The sequence below is a fragment of the Plectropomus leopardus genome, chromosome 4 (assembly GCF_026936395.1).
Source record: "Plectropomus leopardus strain MGB_pleo_1.0 chromosome 4, ASM2693639v1, whole genome shotgun sequence".
In the NCBI taxonomy this organism is placed as follows: domain Eukaryota; kingdom Metazoa; phylum Chordata; class Actinopteri; order Perciformes; family Serranidae; genus Plectropomus; species Plectropomus leopardus.
In genome coordinates this window covers 27,074,506-27,095,833 of record NC_142179.1, presented here as the reverse complement: position 1 = coordinate 27,095,833, position 21,328 = coordinate 27,074,506, and the positions used below count along the sequence as shown (strand labels likewise).

The 21,328-nt window shown below is 40.7% G+C and overlaps 1 protein-coding gene across 1 annotated transcript; it reads left to right on the top strand.

Annotated features, from left to right (window-relative positions):
* Window positions 1–3,352: 3,352 nt before the first annotated feature.
* On the top strand, window positions 3,353–18,878 carry snrnp200 (small nuclear ribonucleoprotein 200 (U5)). The gene is made up of 44 exons (XM_042487831.2): window positions 3,353–3,650; window positions 3,883–4,046; window positions 4,944–5,115; window positions 5,221–5,413; window positions 5,543–5,598; window positions 5,721–5,819; window positions 5,934–6,086; window positions 6,181–6,280; window positions 6,370–6,506; window positions 6,591–6,668; window positions 6,839–7,012; window positions 7,141–7,278; window positions 7,369–7,524; window positions 7,628–7,798; window positions 7,919–8,112; window positions 8,605–8,728; window positions 8,867–9,016; window positions 9,128–9,370; window positions 9,467–9,655; window positions 9,755–9,952; window positions 10,076–10,228; window positions 10,330–10,410; window positions 11,116–11,199; window positions 11,415–11,521; window positions 11,607–11,725; window positions 11,811–11,965; window positions 12,050–12,239; window positions 12,332–12,505; window positions 12,687–12,847; window positions 13,095–13,322; window positions 13,427–13,618; window positions 13,734–13,912; window positions 14,019–14,170; window positions 14,258–14,366; window positions 14,458–14,566; window positions 14,648–14,837; window positions 14,968–15,132; window positions 15,746–15,867; window positions 15,977–16,120; window positions 16,216–16,392; window positions 16,502–16,662; window positions 16,837–16,918; window positions 18,178–18,270; window positions 18,376–18,878. Exons 1-44 carry the CDS (start codon window positions 3,606–3,608, stop codon window positions 18,523–18,525), a joined length of 6,411 nt encoding a protein of 2,136 aa, XP_042343765.2. The 5' UTR covers window positions 3,353–3,605; the 3' UTR covers window positions 18,526–18,878.
* Window positions 18,879–21,328: the final 2,450 nt, after the last annotated feature.

Below are 21,328 nucleotides of genomic sequence, written 5' to 3'. Positions count from 1 at the left end.
AGCAACAGCTGCTCAGACAGCTGAGGTGTGCTCAAGTGGTGTCCCTGTGACAGAAAGCTACAGAGATCACATTGTCCGGACACAAGTCCAAAGTACAGCGAAGGATTTACACGTGCATATATTGGGTGGGAAAATGTTCAAACACAAGATTTTTATTAAACTGTCTAAATCCAGCCAGTGAGAGTGTATTAGATTACATTGCAAATTAATCACCGACTACACCATCCTCCTTAATCACAAGTCTTCCTGTCCTTTGAACCAGAGAGGACAGAGGAGTGCACTCAATAACTAATGCGCTGACAGATGAGAGGACGATCACTCCAAATATGACCTGGAACAACTACAGACATCCTGAAGCACACTTTGTATGTGTCTCTGTGCAAAAGAGATGAATACACACACACACACACACACACACACACACACACTCCACTGTCAGTAATCCCTCACTCCCCCACACACACTCTAACCTATAATTTGTTACACTGATGTGTGCAGCCCATTTATCTGTGTCACCCTCCCTCTCCCTGTCTGTCATTGGGTGTGACTGAGGTTAAGAAGCTGGCTCAATAGATGTAAAAAATCAGAGATTCTGACCAGCGGAAAATGACAGATGTTGTTACCAGATGTGCAAAAGGGGATGGAAGTTATTCGAGGCCACAGACACAGTAAACACAAACACAAACACACTCTTCTCGGAAGAAAACACCATCATTAAATGTATCTTTCTCCTCGACTTGTTTTTATGTGTTCTTGTTTCAGTTTCATCATGTTGTTTCTACATTCAATCTTCACTTTCGCAATACATCAGTATGATATGTAATTGTAAGTAAGCCAGTAGTACTGGCCAAAAACACATATGAAATACTTGCACACACACACACACACACACGTACTTGTTTTTACCACTTTCACTGACACTGACAGTAAGCATTTGGACATACAGTACATAGAGGAGGCTATGACTCAGGAGAGCAGGTCGACTGTTAATCACAGGGTTTGTTGTTTGAATGGTGGAATGTAACTCAGTACAATTACTCAAATTCTGTATTTAGATATGTTTTGAGGTATTGTGCTTTGCTAAAGTATCTTAATTTTATGCTACTTTTACTTATTCCCTACCATATTTTGGAAGCTAATATTGTACTTTTTACTCCACAGAGTTTATGGGACAATATTAGCTGGTAATTACTCTGCAAAATGTTAATACAAAATAAAATCAACTGATAAAATATGATGTATTACTATAGATTACACTGAGTTGAGATTAGCCTCTACCATCAGCAACATGAGTGACACTTAGGCCTACACATCATTGCATCAAATGCGCAATTGCACTTTAATATTTATTTTGACATTTTTTTTCATGCATGCAACTTCTCCCCTTGTACTTACCCCTGTACTGCTGCAAACTTGAATTTCCCTATGGGGATCAATAAAGGATTATCTTATCTTATCTTAATTCTGCATGATGAACACTTTTACTTTTGTCGCTTAAGGTATATTTTAGTGCTAATACTTTTGTACTTTTACTTAGGTAAGATTTTGAATGCAGAATGGGTTTTACTTGCAACATAGTATTGTTTTAATACTATGATATTATTACTTTTACTTAACTAAAAGATCTGAATGCTTTTTTCATCTCTGGTGGTCTGATCACTGGATCCTCTTTAACACAAGTCATCATGATACTGAACTTCAATTTTCTCTCAATGCTGCCACCTGGGTGTGGATGCTACAAGTGCAGCCTATTTACACACAAAGAAACCATGCATACCCTAGTACTACTGTACATACATGGTACCACACAGACATACTCTCTGTATACAGTATAACGGCTATACACACAGAACTGAAGAGAGGTTGCCACCTTCACTTTTGGAACAACCGCACAAGTTGGATAAGCATCTATATTATACTAGCGAAAGTACTTCCCAAATAAAAAATAAAAACTATTATAAGGGAGAGTAGATAAATCAGATAAATCTTTTTTTAAAAATTAACTAAGATTATTTTTGGGACAAAAGGACAATAGGGAGATTAGATTACCCAGACAGAACTGCAGCATGTAAAGGAAAGGGGCATGTAAAGGCCCTAAGACGGATATGCAGGTGTAACATATGGTTAAAACATATTTGCATATTTTATAAAAAGTTGGGGAGTTGCTTACAAAAAGTTTTGTTATGTGGGATGACATTGCACACACACGAGAAATCATGCGTCAAACCAGAGCAACTTTAGTGTATGAGATAGAGCTGTGTCTGACCTAAATATGAAACTTAAGATGTAGTGTCATATGTTCTGCATGGTGGGACAACTGACCCACCATTCACAACGCAGCTGTACTGAAGTGTTTTGGAGGTGTTGAATCTTATCTTCCTAATTTAGAAAGATGTATTTAGCCAAAAATCAAAGAAAATGTTTCTTTTTAGATAAAAACCTGAAACACTGAATTATTGCTTTCATTTGCAAACATGTACAAAAGGGATAGGATATGTGAGAGGGTTCTAATTAATAATTAACCCTGTATCGTACAGTGATGCCAGCTGGTTAAAAAAATGTTTGTAATGTTTTTTTTATTTGTTTTTTAATCATAATATAGACAGTTACTTAGTTAGACCTTTATTTCAAACATGCCAAATAAAATAGGACAAGAAAATAAATTCTAAGCAAAAATAATAATAGACATATTCAGTAAACAAATGCATTTAGCAACAGTATTTCATATCTCAAAAGGAGGAGAAGGAATACTTTATGAATACTTATCAAATCCTAACCCCTATTTTCAATTTTATAAATAAAAAAGAGTTAATTTTAAACAGGAATAGTCCTAATTTCTGCCCCAATATTAACCGTATATACACTGTGATCTAATCAAATAAATATAATTGAAGAAAAAAAAAAATCAGGCTGGGTTTCTATTAACGACTCACACCATTTTTGGGGAGAGTTGGAGTTGAGCCTTTGGAGGAAGGCCCCAGAAACGGGACTTAACAAGGCCTCCAGAAAGTGATGTTACAAAATAAATAATGCTATTGGTTTCTTCAGGGCCCTGGCTCTTTTTAAAAAAATATATATATATATGTTGCAACATAAATGAGGATGTATTGTGTGAGTGTAAACAGACAGAAATGGGTATGTTATCTTGAGGCAACACCATAGAGGATTAATCAAGATCTGGTTGGTTTTTTTTTTGGTTTTTTTTACTTGGCATTTATAAGTCATTTTGATTGTGTATTTTGCAGGCTCTCTATTATGGATAGGTCCATGGGTGGTCATGAGACGATGAAACATACACGGCCTGCAGGGGGCGCTCCTTGTTGTGTAGCAGGTGTAACCTTTGACACCGGAACAGGAAACGTGCGGCAGCAGCGGCTTGTTGTGCGCTCGTGTTAGCGCTGCCTTTGTAACGTATTAGAGACGCATTTGTATGAAACTCGGACATTTTGAAAACTATCTCATGCTACGGATATAAACACTGCACCGATGATCCCAGCGTTTCTATAAAAAGACAGAGTGAAGACAACTCTGTGGATGTTTTCAGTCAGCGGGCTGCTTCATAGCGATTAAAAGTGCGGTAAAAGCTCACCGACTAAACTTGCACCATGGCGGATGTTACTGCCCGTAGCCTGCAGTATGAGTACAAAGCGGTGAGTACGCTGTATGTTTGTAGAGAAACCTATAAACACCAACACAGATATAGTGGTTTATCTCTGGTAGCGTTTAATATGCTCTCACGTAAACAAGCTAACCAGCTACATGTTTTTAAGTCAGGCTACTCCGTGTTGTGCTAGCTATTGTGCTAACTAACAGTTAGCTTGGCCGGAGCTGTGCAGACTGATGTCCTGGCTGATCATTTTGTCTTTGTATCGATTTTTTAAGAACTCAAACTTGGTGTTACAAGCCGATCGTTCTCTGATCGACCGCACACGGAGAGATGAACCCACCGGAGAGGTGCTGTCCCTGGTGGGGAAGCTGGAGGGGACCAAGATGGGTGACAAGGCTCAGAGGACCAAACCGCAGAAGCTGGAGGAGAGACGAGACAAGTCAGTGCTGTCAACAACGCGTTTGACTGTCTTTGTCAAGTTGAAGCAACATTATGTTTGTACATGTTTTAGGCTGCTTAGGCATGGCCTCTTCATGTCATAGTTTATGGTCTGGAAATATTCCCAAGTATGTGTGCTGGTTTCAGTTTATGTTTCAGGGATTATTTGCAGAGCCAGATAAGTTTATTTCAAATAATATTTGGCAAGCATTGCAGTAAATATTTAGCCTCTTTGAGGTGTAACTTAAGTATCATCACATTTAAAAATAAATAAATAAAAAATAAATATAGATTGTTTCGAAAGAAAGAAGAATAAGATTGTTTCGAAATTCTTCTTCTTTTTGTTTCAAGTTTTTCAAAAATCTGACATTTGTGATCTTGACTTGATTTCCAAAGGCTCAGCTTGTTTAAAATTCAAATCCAGAAGTTAAACATTATGTAAATTCATATGTTGTTGTTGTTGTTGTTGTTGTTGTTGTTGTTTTGTGTTAAAATAATAATAATAATCCAATTAAAACATGAATTGTTAAATGATAATTATTGGTTATTAATGATGGTGATTTCACAATCACTTTTCAGACAATACCAAATACTAAAATGATGGAAATTTTCATCCATTCATGATCATTCCAGACCCAGGAAACAATCCAGAAATCAATATCCAGTTTCATGTGCACTTAATGATAACATAACTTTTGAAAAACCGAAATAAAAGCTCTCATGGTATTCTGTGAAGTGGGTTATCTGACACAAGAAAAAAAAAACAAAAATCTGTGCTTTGGTAATTTTGCAAAATAATTTCATATAGGATTATCATAATACACCTCAGTTGTGTTCTTACAGTGTCCGCTGAGTGACACTACACTAAATCTGTCTCATTTTGTCTCTGTCTGTACAGGAGACGAAAAAGAGACGAGGACAGGCACGACATCAACAAAATGAAGGGCTTTACTCTCCTGTCTGAGGGCATTGATGAAATGGTGGGCATCGTGTACAAGCCTAAAACCAAAGAAACCAGAGAGACCTATGAAGTCCTGCTGAGCTTCATCCACGCTGCTTTGGGAGATCAGGTCAGAAAATTTCTAAAACACTCGTTTTGTTAAAGCCATATTTTGTTTTTTATCAGCGACCAGCCCCTGATCTTTTCTTGAACTGGTTATTATGTCTCGTTCCAGCCGCGTGATATCCTGTGTGGAGCAGCTGATGAAGTATTAGCAGTGTTGAAGAACGACAAAATGAGGGATAAGGAACGGCGGCGTGAAGTAGAGCAGCTTCTTGGGCCAGCTGATGACACCCGCTACCATGTGTTGGTTAATTTGGGCAAGAAGATCTCAGATTATGGTGGAGACAAGGACCTACAGAACATGGGTGAGTACACTGGAAATCAGCGTGTAGTTTTTCTTTCAGTAAGTTAATGATTCTGTCTGTAGGTCACGCCACATTTCAGGTTTTCATGAGAATATTCATGAGATTGCGGACTTCATCTTTCCTTTACAGATGACAACATTGATGAGACGTATGGTGTGAACGTCCAGTTTGAATCTGATGAGGAGGTGAGAGCTTTTTGCTTATTCCTGAAGAATAATATGTCTCTCATTATTCTTGTTTTGTAGCTGCAAGTTCTGGGCTTGAGTAGATTATGTCACTGATTTTTTTCTTTTTCCTTGTTATTTAGGAGGGTGATGAAGACCAGTTTGGAGAGGTACGAGACGAACACTCAGATGAAGACAGCGAAGGAGAGGAGGCAGGAGTGGGTTGCGCTCTTTCAGCCAACGTAAGTGCAACATCCAAATTTATGTTTGTGCTGAATTGAACCACCTCATTTATAAGGATATTTATATCTTTCTGAATGATCGCACTGAAAGTTAATAAATGACTCTTCTTCCAGCTTGGTGCGACAGGCGATGTGATGACCGTGAAGAAAAAAGATCTCCATCCTCGAGACATCGACGCCTTCTGGCTCCAGCGTCAGCTCAGCCGTTTCTATGACGATGCCATTGTCTCCCAAAAGAAAGCTGATGAAGTCTTAGAAATCCTCAAGGTATGTCTGACATGTCTGGTGTGAACTTTTTGTTTTGCACATATACCAATAAATTTTTCAGACAAACTCAGCGACTGCCATCTGTATTCCACAGACGGCCAGCGATGACAGAGAATGTGAGAACCAGCTGGTGTTGCTGCTCGGCTTCAACACCTTCGATTTCATCAAAATCCTCCGTCAGCATCGCCGCATGAGTAAGTCAGAGGTGTAGAAGGATGTTTCAGATTATTGCATCTTGTGCCTTTTTGAAGTTGTTAATAACTGTCTCTCCTCTGACACACAGTTCAGTATTGCACCATGCTGGCGAGCGCTCAGAGTGAGGCAGAAAAAGAGCGGATCATCGGAAAGATGGAGTCTGATCAGGAACTTTCAAAGATTCTTTACCAGCTGCAAGAGACGGAGAAGGAGGATATTATTCGGGTAAGACCTTCTGCTCATAAAAGCATGCAAATACTTGTATCAGAGTATCTTTTAGTTGTTATTCATGGAGTTTTGTGTTCGTAGGAGGAGCGATCTCGCAGGGAGAGGGTGAGGAAGTCTCGTGTTGATGACATGGAAGCGATGGACATTGACCACGGAGAGGTAATTAATGTTCATATATCAACTGCAGTCCTGAAAGTTACCTATGGTGTTTTTCACTATAAGCTTACCCATGATTACTCCATTGGGGTAATAAAATTGTATCAGGGACACTGCCATTGGTGTGATTAAGCTAAAGTTGATACGTTTTTGTTATTTTTCTTATCCCACAGTCTGTGGCCCCCCGACAGCTGCTAGATCTTGATGACCTGGCCTTCACGCAGGGAAGTCATTTCATGGCCAACAAGCGTTGCCAACTGCCAGACGGCTCGTTTCGCAAACAGCGCAAAGGTTATGAAGAAGTCCATGTACCTGCCCTCAAACCCAAACCCTTTGCTGACGATGAGGTTTGTTGACTTCATGTCTTATTACAGAAAACTTGCCCAACTCTGCAGCAACTAATGCAAAAGTTTCAATGATAAGCAGCTTGTGGTTGTGTTCATGTCCTTCAATCTGCATATCATTGTGTCATCAGGTGCTTATTGCCATTGAAAAGTTGCCTAAGTATGCACAGGCTGGATTTGAAGGGTTTAAAACACTGAACCGCATCCAGAGCAAGCTCTTTAAGACGACCATGGAGACAGATGAGAACCTGCTAGTGTGTGCACCCACGGTGAGCAAACTTTGTTGAAGCCAGCAGCCTTGAGAATGCTGATCCCTAGTGAATTTTCTCCTATAATTTGGTTATTATTTCTACACACAGGGAGCTGGTAAGACCAATGTTGCTTTGATGGCGATGCTGAGAGAAATTGGAAAGCACATAAACCTGGATGGAACCATCAACGTGGACGACTTCAAAATCATCTACATTGCACCCATGCGCTCCCTGGTACAGGAGATGGTGGGAAGTTTCAGTAAGGTAAGACCCGCCTCTGTCCTGCAGAGATTTGTAAACATTAAATTGCATTCATTTCAGTGGCTGTGTTATTTTACTGATTAACTGACTTTGTTCCTTTCTGCAGCGCCTGGCAAGTTACGGCATCACCGTGTCTGAGCTGACAGGAGACCACCAGCTCTGTAAAGAGGAGATCAACGCCACTCAGATCATTGTCTGCACCCCTGAGAAATGGGACATCATCACCCGTAAAGGTGGAGAGCGTACCTACACCCAGCTAGTGCGGCTCATTATCATTGTAAGTGGCGTGAATGCGTTGATGAAAGGTTTTGTCTTAGGACACACTTTGTACAGCACATGTCTAACTGATGATTTGACATAAAACTCCAATGAGTAACAAAGCGAATGTGTTGTGCAGGATGAAGTCCACCTGCTGCACGATGATCGTGGACCAGTGTTGGAATCTCTGGTGGCAAGGACCATCCGCAACGTGGAGCTGACACAGGAGGACGTGCGTCTGCTGGGCCTCAGTGCCACACTGCCCAACTACGAGGATGTGGCTACCTGCCTGCGGGTAGATCCTGCCAAGGGACTCTTCTACTTTGACAACAGGTATGCTGCGTGAGGATGCAAAAAAAGCGTTATCATATCGGGGCAGTTATTAGGGGCAAGATTCTGGCATTATCTTTTCATCTTGGTAATCCAGCTGCCTTACAAGGTCATGTGATTTGGGCGAACATGGAGGTGGACTGTGAAGTTGTAAATACAGTAACCTATAACACTTGAAATTATTGTTCCCGGGAACCTTAATCCCGTAACTTTGAAAGAATTTAAACTTGCAGTTTTGAGTTATGGTTTTAGGTGTTGTCTCATGAGAATATTATAATTTTTAAAAATTTCTTATCTCAATTTACAGAACATTGCGATATATCATTTTCATGAAATGCATTTACATATGCCAAATTTTGGCCACGTTGCCCACTACTGTCCTAAGTAATCATGTACTTTTCAAATGTGTTTTGAGGACACTCCCCATAGCAACTATGTGTGTTTTAATGTTTGCATTTTTTACATCTCTGATAACTGCATTCCTTTTCTCTGTAGTTTCCGCCCTGTGCCCCTGGAGCAGACTTATGTTGGCATCACAGAGAAAAAGGCCATCAAGCGTTTCCAGATCATGAATGAGATTGTCTATGAAAAGATAATGGAGCATGCTGGAAAGAACCAGGTGAGTCGTCTCTGACTTGTTTTTCCAGAGTGATCAAAGAAACTTTGATCCACAATAACTATAATTACATGAACTAGTGCTGCTCAGCAATGTGTAACCAGGTTTGAGAGACTCCTGACAGGCACTTGTCTCCATCAGGTGCTAGTATTTGTCCACTCCAGGAAGGAGACAGGAAAGACTGCCAGGGCCATAAGAGACATGTGTTTGGAGAAGGACACACTGGGTCTTTTCCTCAGAGAAGGTTCAGCATCCACTGAAGTGTTGAGAACTGAGGCAGAGCAGTGCAAGGTGAGCTAACTAACTTGAAACTTCAACACAACAAAACAGAGACCAAATTAAATGTTTCTTTAGTGCTCGTTCACAACACTGTTAGACTTAAACCTCGACTTTCTTTTCTAGAACCTCGAGCTGAAGGATTTGCTGCCTTACGGCTTCGCAATCCACCATGCTGGTATGACCAGAGTGGACCGTACGCTGGTGGAGGATCTGTTTGCCGATCGACACATCCAAGTCCTGGTGTCCACAGCTACTCTGGCTTGGGGTGTTAACCTGCCAGCACACACTGTCATCATCAAAGGTACTCAGGTGTACAGCCCAGAGAAAGGCAGGTGGACTGAACTCGGAGCCCTGGACATTTTGCAGGTGAGTCTATGGTGGCTGGACACTGAAGTGCAAGAAAAGTGTGGTTTGTACCTTCCACTTATCGTAGCAATGCGTTAATTTTTTGTTGTATTTCAGATGCTTGGTCGAGCTGGCCGTCCTCAATATGACACCAAGGGAGAGGGAATCCTGATCACGTCCCACGGAGAGCTGCAGTACTATCTGTCCCTGCTCAACCAGCAGCTGCCCATAGAGAGTCAGATGGTGGGCAAGCTGCCTGACATGCTCAATGCTGAGATAGTGCTGGGCAATGTGCAAACCGTAAAGGTTAGTGGCAGACAAAGGCACATCATCGGCATGAAAGGAGCTGATCAAATACTCTTGTTTTTTTGGATGATTTTTGTAATTTCTCTTTTTTTCTTTTAGGATGCTGTGAACTGGCTCGGCTACACCTACCTGTATGTGCGCATGCTCCGCAACCCCACCCTGTACGGTGTGTCCCACGATGACCGGAGTTCAGACCCATTGCTGGAGAGACGCAGGATGGATCTGGTGCACACAGCAGCCAGCGTCCTGGACAAGAACAGCCTCGTCAAATATGACAAGAGGACCGGCAGCTTCCAGGTATGAACATCTATCAGTTATCAGCTCTTGATCATGTTTTATTTTAAGCCAGTGCTTTTAATTAAATTAGTGATGAGTTGAATTTCAGGCTTTTAATGGTTGACTTTTTGCCTCTTCCTGAAGGTCACAGACCTGGGACGTATTGCCAGTCACTTCTACATCACTCACGACTCCATTCAAACGTATAACCAGCTGCTGAAGCCCACGCTCAGCGAGATTGAGCTCTTCAGAGTCTTTTCACTTTCCTCAGAGTTCAGGAACATCACCGTGAGAGAGGTATGGTTGTCTCCAGACAGTCATGGTCATTCAGTTATAACCTCTAAAAAAACTCCATTCAACATGATGAATTTTAATACTGAGATTTTGCTGTTTTTCAGGAGGAGAAGCTGGAGCTTCAGAAGCTGTTGGAAAGAGTCCCTATCCCAGTGAAGGAAAGCATTGAGGAGCCCAGTGCTAAGGTAGCATTCATATACAGTGATCAGTTTATAAAAATAACACACATTTTAGCAACCAAAATAGAGGCATACCTTGTGCCAATGATGTAGTTTTTTTTTCAAACCCATCTTCAATCAAGCAGTCATTCTTCTGATCAGTGAGGGCTTGTATCTATGGTATGCCACCAATCGGCTATTGTGTAAGATTAGTTAAAGATGATGATTGATGATTATCATGATAATGATAATCCGGTGTTGTGGCAGTCAACAAAATTCAAATAGTTCAATACAGTCACCTGCATTGGTTGAAAGATTGTTCTTCACACATCCACTTATGCAAGTGACTGTTTTGACCTATTTGGATTTTACAACATAAGTGAGACACAAATGTTCCTAAACCTATGCTTATAGTCATTATTCTCTCCACTGTGGCTTTAAAATACCCGATTTCTAACACCTGTGACTAATGTAATGCCATAGATTGTACACCCCTACTACTACATAGTGGTCAAAGTATTATAGTCTATACATCCAAAACCCCCATATGACTATATAACAGTAGAGAACAGAAACACATGCCAGATGGCTCCTACATCTACGCTTGGTCGCCCTTATTTTCTGGTGTGGAGATAAGGTGTCATTTGAATCTTTTTGTCTGCTTATGTAAGTAGCATTAATTAAATCTCATTCAGAGAACTTCATCCTGTACTTTGTGTCTTAAAATTTCAGATCAACGTGCTGCTCCAGGCATACATCTCTCAACTAAAACTAGAAGGCTTCGCTCTCATGGCTGACATGGTGTATGTGACGCAGGTATGCACAACCTACTTTCATCATTGTTTTGGTCAATTTGTAGGTTTTTATTTGTCTCTCAGACTTGTAATGGTCATAATGTTTTTTCATCAGTTGTACAAGGGCTTGAATCTTTGTCATTACATCAAACATTTTTTGAAAAGACAAAAGTTCATTTTTGTTCTTTAAATGAAGTTGACATGAGATAAATTTTTATTCATTTATTTTTCGAACAGAGTGCTGGAAGGTTAATGCGAGCCATATTTGAGATCGTTCTCAACAGGGGCTGGGCTCAACTGACGGACAAGACCATGAATCTTTGCAAAATGATTGACAAGAGAATGTAAGTCTGTCAATCTTCCTTTTGCTTTTCTGTGATTTGTTTCCTGAGGCGGGCTGCTGATGTTCTGTGTCCGCGTTTTCCACAGGTGGCAGTCGATGTCTCCGCTGCGACAGTTCAAGAAGCTGCCAGAGGAGGTGATCAAGAAGATCGAGAAGAAGAACTTCCCCTTTGAGCGTCTTTATGACCTCAATCACAATGAGATCGGTGAGTTTTTGTCTCCCACAGCATGTACACCGAGTTCCCTCCTCAGCCTGGAGAGGAACTATAAGCTATATGTTTTATTTTTCAGGTGAGTTGATCCGAATGCCCAAAATGGGAAAGACCATCCACAAATACGTCCACCAGTTTCCCAAACTTGACCTGGCTGTCCACCTGCAGCCCATCACCCGCTCGACACTCAAAGTGGAGCTCACCATCATGCCTGACTTCCAGTGGGACGACAAGGTCAGTCGTTAAACCCATTATGTGCTGCACCAAAACTGTCCCTGTTTTTTGGCCTCTTGAAACACTTTCAGTTTCCCATCTTAGATTCATGGATCGTCTGAGGCTTTCTGGATCTTGGTTGAGGATGTGGACAGTGAGGTCATCCTCCACCATGAGTACTTCCTGCTCAAAGCCAAGTACGCCCAAGACGAACACCTTGTGACTTTCTTTGTCCCTGTGTTCGAGCCTCTGCCACCACAGTACTTCATTCGCGTGGTCTCAGATCGTTGGCTGTGTAAGCAACTTACTGAATCTTGTGGAACAAAATTCATTTTTCTTGATGTTAGCATGTCAACCAACTGCTTTTATTTTTCTGCTTCTTTTAAGCCTGTGAGACTCAGCTCCCAGTATCTTTCCGTCACCTCATCCTACCAGAGAAGTATCCCCCACCCACTGAGCTGCTGGACCTGCAGCCGCTGCCTGTCACCGCGCTCAGGAACTCTTCCTTTGAGGCTCTCTACCAGAACAAGTTCCCCTTCTTCAACCCCATTCAGACGCAAGGTACACAACAAGAAAAACCGCGAACCACTCTGCTCTGCACTTTCCATCATCATTCAAGCAAAAGATAGCTTTCCCTCTGGGTGTTTTCGTTTGTGGTTCTTCAGGCAAAAGAGTTCTCAGAGGCTCACTGTTTACGCCAGGTTGTATTCTTGACTGAGTTGTGTTGTTTCTGTCTCTACAGTATTCAATGCGGTGTACAACAGTGATGATAATGTGTTTGTGGGAGCTCCTACTGGCAGTGGAAAGACCATCTGTGCTGAGTTTGCTATCCTGAGGATGTTGCTTCACAATGCAGAGGGTCGCTGTGTCTACATCACCCCAATGGAAGCACTGGCTGAACAGGTATGAAGTCAGTGTTATTGGACAATCAAACATGCTGTCATTGACAGCAGCTGAAAATTAGCCTGCATGGCTTAATCTGGCACATTTGCATGATGGACCCACATGCTCGTGTTAACAAATGTGTATTGTCTCCTTTTGAATTAAATAAACACAAACACATTTTGGAAGTCTGTTTATATGAGATCTAACAGCGTTTACTTTTTTCCACCAAACATACTGAATAATTATGTTTATCTTTATCACTCAGGTGTTTGTCGACTGGCACCAGAAATTCCAAGACATCCTAAACAAAAAAGTGGTGCTGCTGACAGGAGAAACCAGCACAGATCTGAAGCTCTTGGGAAAAGGCGACATTATTGTCAGCACCCCCGACAAATGGGACATCCTGTCTCGCCGCTGGAAACAAAGGAAGAACGTTCAGAACGTCAGCCTTTTCATTGTGGATGAGGCACACCTCATTGGAGGAGAAAATGGAGTAAGAACACAACACTGCTCTGTGCTGCGTTTTCATGTCTTACTCGTTAGGTGTGCACTGCGGACTGTACTTAATGTTAATGTGTCTTTGATTATTTTCATTAGCCCGTGTTAGAGGTCATCTGCTCCAGGATGAGGTACATCTCCTCTCAGATTGAGCGTCCCATCCGCATCGTGGCCCTCAGCTCTTCTTTGTCCAACGCCAAAGATGTGGCCCACTGGCTGGGCTGCAGCACGACGGCCACATTCAACTTCCACCCCAACGTCAGACCTGTGCCTCTGGAGCTGCACATCCAGGTCTGTAAACTGTGCTCGAAAATGAGGACAGTTAAAAGCAGAACAGGAACCTTAAAGGAATATATGTCTTCATGACTCACTGCACATTTGTGTTAACGTTTGTGGTCTGTTTTAGGGCTTCAATGTGAGTCACACTCAGACTCGCCTGCTGTCCATGGCTAAGCCAGTGTACCATGCCATCATGAAGCACTCTCCTTCCAAGCCAGCTGTGGTGTTCGTCCCGTCTCGCAGACAGACTCGCCTCACGGCCATCGACATCCTCACATTCTGTGCCGCTGACGTGGTTCCTCAGAGGTCAGTCACCACAATGAGATCATGCTTGTATATGAGGAATAAACTGTTATTTTTCCCATTACACCTTGGCACCATGAACCAAGAATATATGTTTACCTCTCTGAAGGTTCTTGCATTGCACTGAGAAAGACCTCGCTCCATTCCTGGAGAAAATAAATGACTCAACTCTGAAAGAGACTCTGGCCAACGGCGTGGGCTACCTGCACGAGGGTCTGTCTACCATTGAACGCAAAATAGTGGAGCAGCTCTTCAACTCGGGTATGACTCATTCCTGTTCTGCACTTTCTGCTTGACCTATGTAAGTTCAGGACTAAATATTACTTTTTGGTTCTGCTCCTTTTACAGGTGCTGTTCAGGTGGTTGTGTCATCACGTTCACTCTGTTGGGGCATCAACATCTCTGCACACCTGGTCATTGTCATGGACACCCAGTACTACAATGGCAAAATCCATGCGTAAGGCTCCCTCTAGTTTGATAAAGGTGTCTGCTCTGCATAATATGTCTTATGTCTGACATTCACCTCCTTTTTTCTTTCTGTCTGTCAGATATGTGGACTATCCCATCTATGACGTCCTCCAGATGGTGGGCAAGGCGAACAGACCTATGCTGGATGATGAGGGACGCTGTGTCATCATGTGTCAGGGCTCCAAGAAGGTAGAAAATCCTGTGGTTTTGACAGCTGACTTGCAAACTGTTGACAGTAGGAACGAACCAAACAGTTTCTTTTCTTGATAGGACTTCTTCAAGAAGTTCCTGTACGAGCCGCTGCCGGTGGAGTCTCACTTGGACCACTGCCTCCATGACCACTTCAATGCCGAAATTGTCACCAAGACTGTGGAGAACAAGCAGGACGCTGTGGACTACCTGACGTGGACATTCCTCTATCGCCGTATGACGCAGAACCCCAACTACTACAACCTCCAAGGTGAGTCTCGTCCTGTCCATTTTAAAAAAACACATCAGTTTTAAAAAAGAAAATAAAGGTGCTTTTACTTACACTGGATAGGATAATTGGGATAACTCATAAATATCATGTTTTGTGCTTTCCCTGTCAGGCATGTCCCATCGTCACCTGTCAGACCACCTGTCTGAGCTGGTGGAACACACGCTACACGACCTGGAACAGTCCAAGTGCATCAGCATAGAGGATGAGATGGACGTGGCGCCTCTGAATCTGGGCATGATCGCTGCCTACTACTACATCAACTACACCACCATCGGTTTGTTCCAATATCACTGTCTTACCACAATCATTGAAAATCTGTTACCATCATAAAGAAAGTCATCAACTAGTGTTAAAAGGCACAGTAGAGTAGTCATCCAAAAAAGCACAAAAATGTCAAAGTATAGTATGTTGTCCAAAATTGCAGGAAAAAGTCATAGTATAGTATGTCGAAAAAAAAGTTAAATAAGCATAAGACAGTCCTATTATAGTATGTAATCAAAGATAACATATAAAAGTCATCAAATAGTATGTCGTCCAAAATAGCACAAATAAAATCATACTAGTATGTTGATTAAAGAAAGCAGCAAAAAGTAAGATCGTCATCCAAAATACCGCCAAATAATCATACTATAGTATGTCGACGAGAATAGCGTCAAAAAGTCATACTATACGATGTTGTCCAAAATAGTATAAAAAAAGTCAGTACAGTATGTTGATCAAAACAGCATAAAAAAGTCATAGTATAGTATGTCTTCCAAAATAGCATAATAAAGACAGTTTGACTTTCTTATCACAGTCATCGAAAGTCCATTACCATCGATAGTCATGCCGTTCAAAAATGAGTTCACACATCAACTGGATTGGTGACATAACTTTTCTTTCTTCAGAGTTGTTCAGCATGTCCCTGAATGCCAAGACAAAGATCCGTGGATTAATTGAGATCATCTCCAATGCTGCTGAGTACAAGAACATTCCCATCAGACATCATGAGGATGCACTTCTCCGACAGGTAAACAAATAGAACTCTAATGTAATTGACAGTTTTTAACACTTGAATATTCTCAGCCAAATTGATATGATACTGACTTTGTTGGAAAAAACTTATTTCTGTTTTTCAGTTGGCACAGGAAGTTCCCCACAAACTGAACAACCCAAAGTTCAACGATCCTCACGTGAAGACCAACCTGCTGCTGCAGGCCCACCTCTCCAGGATGCAGCTGAGTGCTGAGCTGCAGTCAGACACAGAAGAGATCCTGAGCAAGGTACAGTCATGCTCATTCATGGTGATTTTAGCTCAGAGGGGAATGTCTGGGTTGGATTTCTGTGTGCATATTAAACCCGTGTCTTGTGTGTGTAGGCGATTCGTCTGATCCAGGCCTGCGTAGATGTGCTTTCCAGTAATGGCTGGCTGAGTCCTGCACTGGCAGCTATGGAGTTGGCTCAAATGGTCACCCAGGCCATGTGGTCCAAGGACTCCTACCTTAAACAGCTGCCCTTCTTCACCTCAGAGCACATCAAGCGCTGCACAGATAAGGTGTTTTGTCTGTGTACTAAATCATAAAAACGAACTCTTGATTCAGTCAACTGTGCATTACTCACATGCATATTGAAACTGACCACTTTATCCCTCCTATTCTCATCAGGGTGTGGAGAGTATCTTTGACATCATGGAGATGGAGGATGAAGACAGAACTGCCTTGCTGCAGCTCTCAGATGCCCAGATGGCCGACGTGGCTCGCTTCTGTAACCGCTACCCCAACATCGAGCTGTCGTACGAAGTGGCTGACAAGGACAACATCAAGAGGTTTGTTTGGATTCTGTCAGCAGCACTGTCTGCAGCAGTGACTGCAGGTATATATAAATAGTCACGAAAAGGAAGAAATACAAAAGTAAGACAGGTGCTCATCATGGACAATGATGTCTTTTTTTTATTAGTTAGTTTTGGTAAATGCTGATGTGTGTCTATGTGTCTTCACAGTGGCAGTCCAGTTCTGGTTCAGGTTCAGCTGGAGAGAGAGGAGGAAGTGACCGGGCCTGTCATCGCACCTCTCTTCCCACAGGTAAATTTCATGTGTTGTAAAATATTTTTTCTTTGATACGTAATAACTTGTTTGTGAACAACTTCCTTGCAGGTCATTAAAGGTCCAGTGTGTAGGATTTAGGCGCATTAGCTGGCAGAAATGGAAAATGATATCCATAAAAATGTTTTTATCCGTTTATAATCACCTGAAAATAAGAATATTATTTTTGTTACCTTAGAATGAGCTGTTGTTCATTTATATAGGGCACTGGTTCTCAAATGGGGGTACGTGAGATTATAAAAAACAAGTATTTTAAAAAATAGCAGTGATGCATAACTCCTAAAAACTAATTATATTAAAAAAACGTTGAGCAAGATAGAAATCTAAGCTCATAAACTGAATTTTATTCTGAATATTCGATTTCAAAATCCCTAAGAAAAACCCAGACAACCTGTCAAATGCCATCAGCTGTTATTCACTCGCCACCGTCAAGACACAAACAATGGATTTGTGGTTGAAGTGTAGCAGCAATGCTGCTGAAAACACAGAGACAAGTGACAAAGAAGGCAAAACCAGAACCGACGAAATACTGTACTTTGCAGACACTTCATAGTATGCCACGTTGAAGAAAAAACACCAAAAAAATGGCTGAAAAGAACATAATATAGCTTGTAGAGATGGGTCACAGTATACAAAGTGGAAACACAGGCCAAAACATAATAATTTAGAATGTCGAAAAAATGACCCAAAATGCAATAGTCGAAAAAAGTCAAATTTTGACATGTCATAAAAATGGCATATTATAGCTTGTAGAGACGTGTCATAGTACACAAAGTGGAACCAAAGGCCAAAAGGTGCCATTAAATCCTACACACCGGATCTTAAAAATGTTTTAAAATTGAAAAGTTATAAATATTATGTCTTAAAAGTCATTAAATACTCTTATTTTGGATTTGAGTTGTGTTAGTTGCCACAAACATTTAATCAAATTTCATATGTCCAACTTTAAAATTCTTTCAGTTAAAATGAGTCAAGCTCTTTGCTGGCAAAGTCCACATTTCTGATGTAAAACTGAACCCAAAACGGTCTCTTTACTTTCCACTTGTGCTTACCTGCCGGCAAAATATAGCTTAACCTAATAGTCATATGTTTACCTGTGATGCTCAAAAAAGAAAAAGATGATTTATCCAAAAATCTGTTTTAAATTTGGTTAAAATTTACAAATATATCTTAAAAAGCTATTCATTTAAGTGTTTGATACCTGTAGACACCCTGATTAATGTTTTTCATTGATACAGAAACGTGAGGAGGGCTGGTGGGTGGTGATCGGAGACCCCAAGTCTAACAGCCTCATCTCTATCAAGAGGTTGACTCTGCAGCAGAAAGCAAAGGTCAGTCATAACTGCCCACTGCATGTATTTTTAGGATTAAAGATAAATGCTTTTTGAACCAACAGAGGCTTCATTTAGTGCATCTGGCATGTCCCTCCCCTGTAGGTCAAACTCGACTTTGTCGCACCAGCGATGGGCGTTCACAACTACACCCTGTACTTCATGAGTGACGCATATATGGGCTGTGATCAGGAGTACAAGTTCAGCGCTGATGTGAAGGAGGCTGACAGCGAAGGAGACAGTGATTCAGACTAATCCATGACTTCATTATTGCTTTCTGGAATTTTTCTTTTCTTTTATTGAGATGGATCAGTGAGGTTTTTTGTTTTTGGACTGTTGATATTGAGCCTGATCAATGGCCTGTTTGTAAGCATGTCATTATCATCTCTACCCTTGTGAAAATAAGTCATTTCATTCAATGCATTTGTCTTTTTTTAAAAAAAAATAACACTCTCAAGATGTTCATGAATGTCTTTAAGTCATTGTTGCTGAATTAGGTAACTGTTGATTGAGATGGTTTTGTTATGTAATCTATCTACAAGACTGGCCTAAATGTTTTTAGCTTGATGTGCTGTCTGAAATGTTTTTTCAATAAAGAGATGACACGATTGTTTTGAATATTTATTTACATAAACCACAAACTTCTTAATTAAGCCGTTAAGCAGAAATATTTAGACTCAAAGCACTAGATGCGCTGAAGCATTCTGATCAGTTTAGAAACAGACATGAAATTTGACATGTTTATGCACTGTAATATAGAGCTGAATCTGTAGAACTATCAGAAACGCTGTAAAAGACAAATCAAAAATATAATATGTGTTAAGGACCACACAGTTCCCAGTGCACAATGCAGTAACGGTTTATGTTCAGTGAGAGGTCAGTGGCGTTGATCAGCCTTCAGTCTTCCTCCTGAAACCTCCATATGGTGATCTCTCCGTCATCACTGCAGGCAGCCAACAGTCCTGCCTCCTTTGGGTTCCAGGCAACACAGTTGACATCCTGGCTATGGGCTTTGGTTGCCTGAGCAGCCAAGGAGAACAGCGGCTGGTCTGGATCGGCTGTCTCATCCTCCTTAAACACTCGCACTGCATCATCACCACAGGCAGTTGCCAATGCACCAGTCAGCCGACACCTGGAAAAGGGTAAGAATAACTGTTTTCAATTTGATTTTGCATCAAAAACTCATACAATAGCATGTCGTCCAAAATAGCTTCAAAAACTCATAACAAGGTATTTCATTCAAAAATAATGTCAAAAAGTGATACCATAGTTCACTGTTTCTCAAACAATGGAGTCGTGGTTAAAGCATATTACCAATGCTGCTGAACACACGGAGAGACAAGTGACAATGAAGGCAAAACCATAACCGACGAAATACTGACAGTATACAGACACTTCAGAGTATACCATTTCAGAAAAAGACATATTCTAAGCTGTTTCCAGCTGTTTTGAGCTGTTTTTGGGACATGTCAAATTTTGACATTTTCGCCTTACTATAGTCTTGGATTTTTGGTCATTTTTCGACATGCCAGATTATTGTGTTTTTTTTTTTGCTATTTTTCAACTTTCTATGCTATGGCTTATTTTAACAGGTTATTCTAAGCTGTTTGAAGCTGTTTTGAGCAGTTTTTGGGACATGTCAAATTTTGACATTTTTGCCTTACTATTGTCTTGGATTTTTGGTCATTTTTTAGACATGCCAAATGATGGTGTTTTTGGCTATTTTTGTAACTTTCTATGCGATAGCATGTCTTGGCAAGCTATAATAAGCTGTTTCCAGTGGTTTTGAGCAGTTTTTGGGACATGTCAAATTTTGACATTTTTGCCTTACTATAGTCTTGGATTTTTGGTCATTTTTTAGACATGCCAAATGATGGTGTTTTTGGCTATTTTTGTAACTTTCTATGCGATAGCATGTCTTGGCAAGCTATAATAAGCTGTTTCCAGTGGTTTTGAGCAGTTTTTGGGACATGTCAAATTTTGACATTTTCGCCTTACTATAGTCTTGGATTTTTGGTCATTTTTTTCGACATGCCAAATTATGGTGTTTTTGGCTATTTTTGTAACTTTCTATGCTATGGCTCATTTTAACAGGCTATTCTAAGCTGTTTCTAGCTGTTTTGAGCAGTTTTTGGGACATGTCAAATTTTGACATTTTTGCCTTACTATAGTCTTGGATTTTTGGTCATTTTTTTGGACATGCCAGATTATTGCGTTTTTGGCTATTTATGCAACTTTCTTTGGGGTGACGTATCTTAGTAGGCTTTTCTAAGCTGTTTCCAGTGGTTTTGAGCAGTTTTTGGGACATGTCAAATTTTGACGTTGTTGCCTTAATCTTGGATTTTTGGTCATTTTTTTGACATGCCAAATTATGGTGTTTTGGGCTATTTATGCAACTTTGTATGCTATGGCTCAGTTTAACAGGCTATTCTAAGCTGTTTCTAGCTGTTTTGACCTGTTTTTGGAACATGTCAGATTTTGACATTTTTGCCTTACTATAGTCTTGGATTTTTGGCAAATTTTTCAACATGCCAAATTATGGTGTTTTTGGCTATTTTTGTAACTTTCTATGCTGTGACATGTCTTGGCAAGCAATAATAAGCTGTTTCCAGTGGTTTTGAGCTGTTTTTGGGACATGTCAAATTTTGACATTTTCGCCTTACTATAGTCTTGGATTTTTGGTCATTTTTTTCGACATGCCAAATTATGTTGTTTTGGGATATTTTTACAACTTTCTATGCTATGGCTCATTTTAACAGGCTATTCTAAGCTGTTTCTAGCTGTTTTGAGCAGTTTTTGGGACATGTCAAATTTTGACATTTTTGCCTTACTATTGTCTTGGATTTTGGTCATTTTTGGACATGCCAGATTATGGTGTTTTTGGCTATTTATGCAACTTTCTTTGTGGTGGCATATCTTAGTAGGCTTTTCTAAGCTGTTTCCAGTGGTTTTGAGCAGTTTTTGGGACACGTCAAATTTTGACATTTTTGCCTTACTATAGTCTTAGATTTTTGGCAAATTTTTCAACATGCCAAATTATGGTGTTTTGGGCTATTTA

Bases quoted from the DNA above. Each gene is read 5' to 3' on its own strand.
- snrnp200 (XM_042487831.2), top strand. From the start codon at position 3,606: ATGGCGGATGTTACTGCCCGTAGCCTGCAGTATGAGTACAAAGCG. The intron at 5,116-5,220 runs GTCAGAAAATTT...GTCTCGTTCCAG, and splicing joins ACGCTGCTTTGGGAGATCAG to CCGCGTGATATCCTGTGTGG. The intron at 9,656-9,754 runs GTTAGTGGCAGA...TTTTTCTTTTAG, and splicing joins GCAATGTGCAAACCGTAAAG to GATGCTGTGAACTGGCTCGG.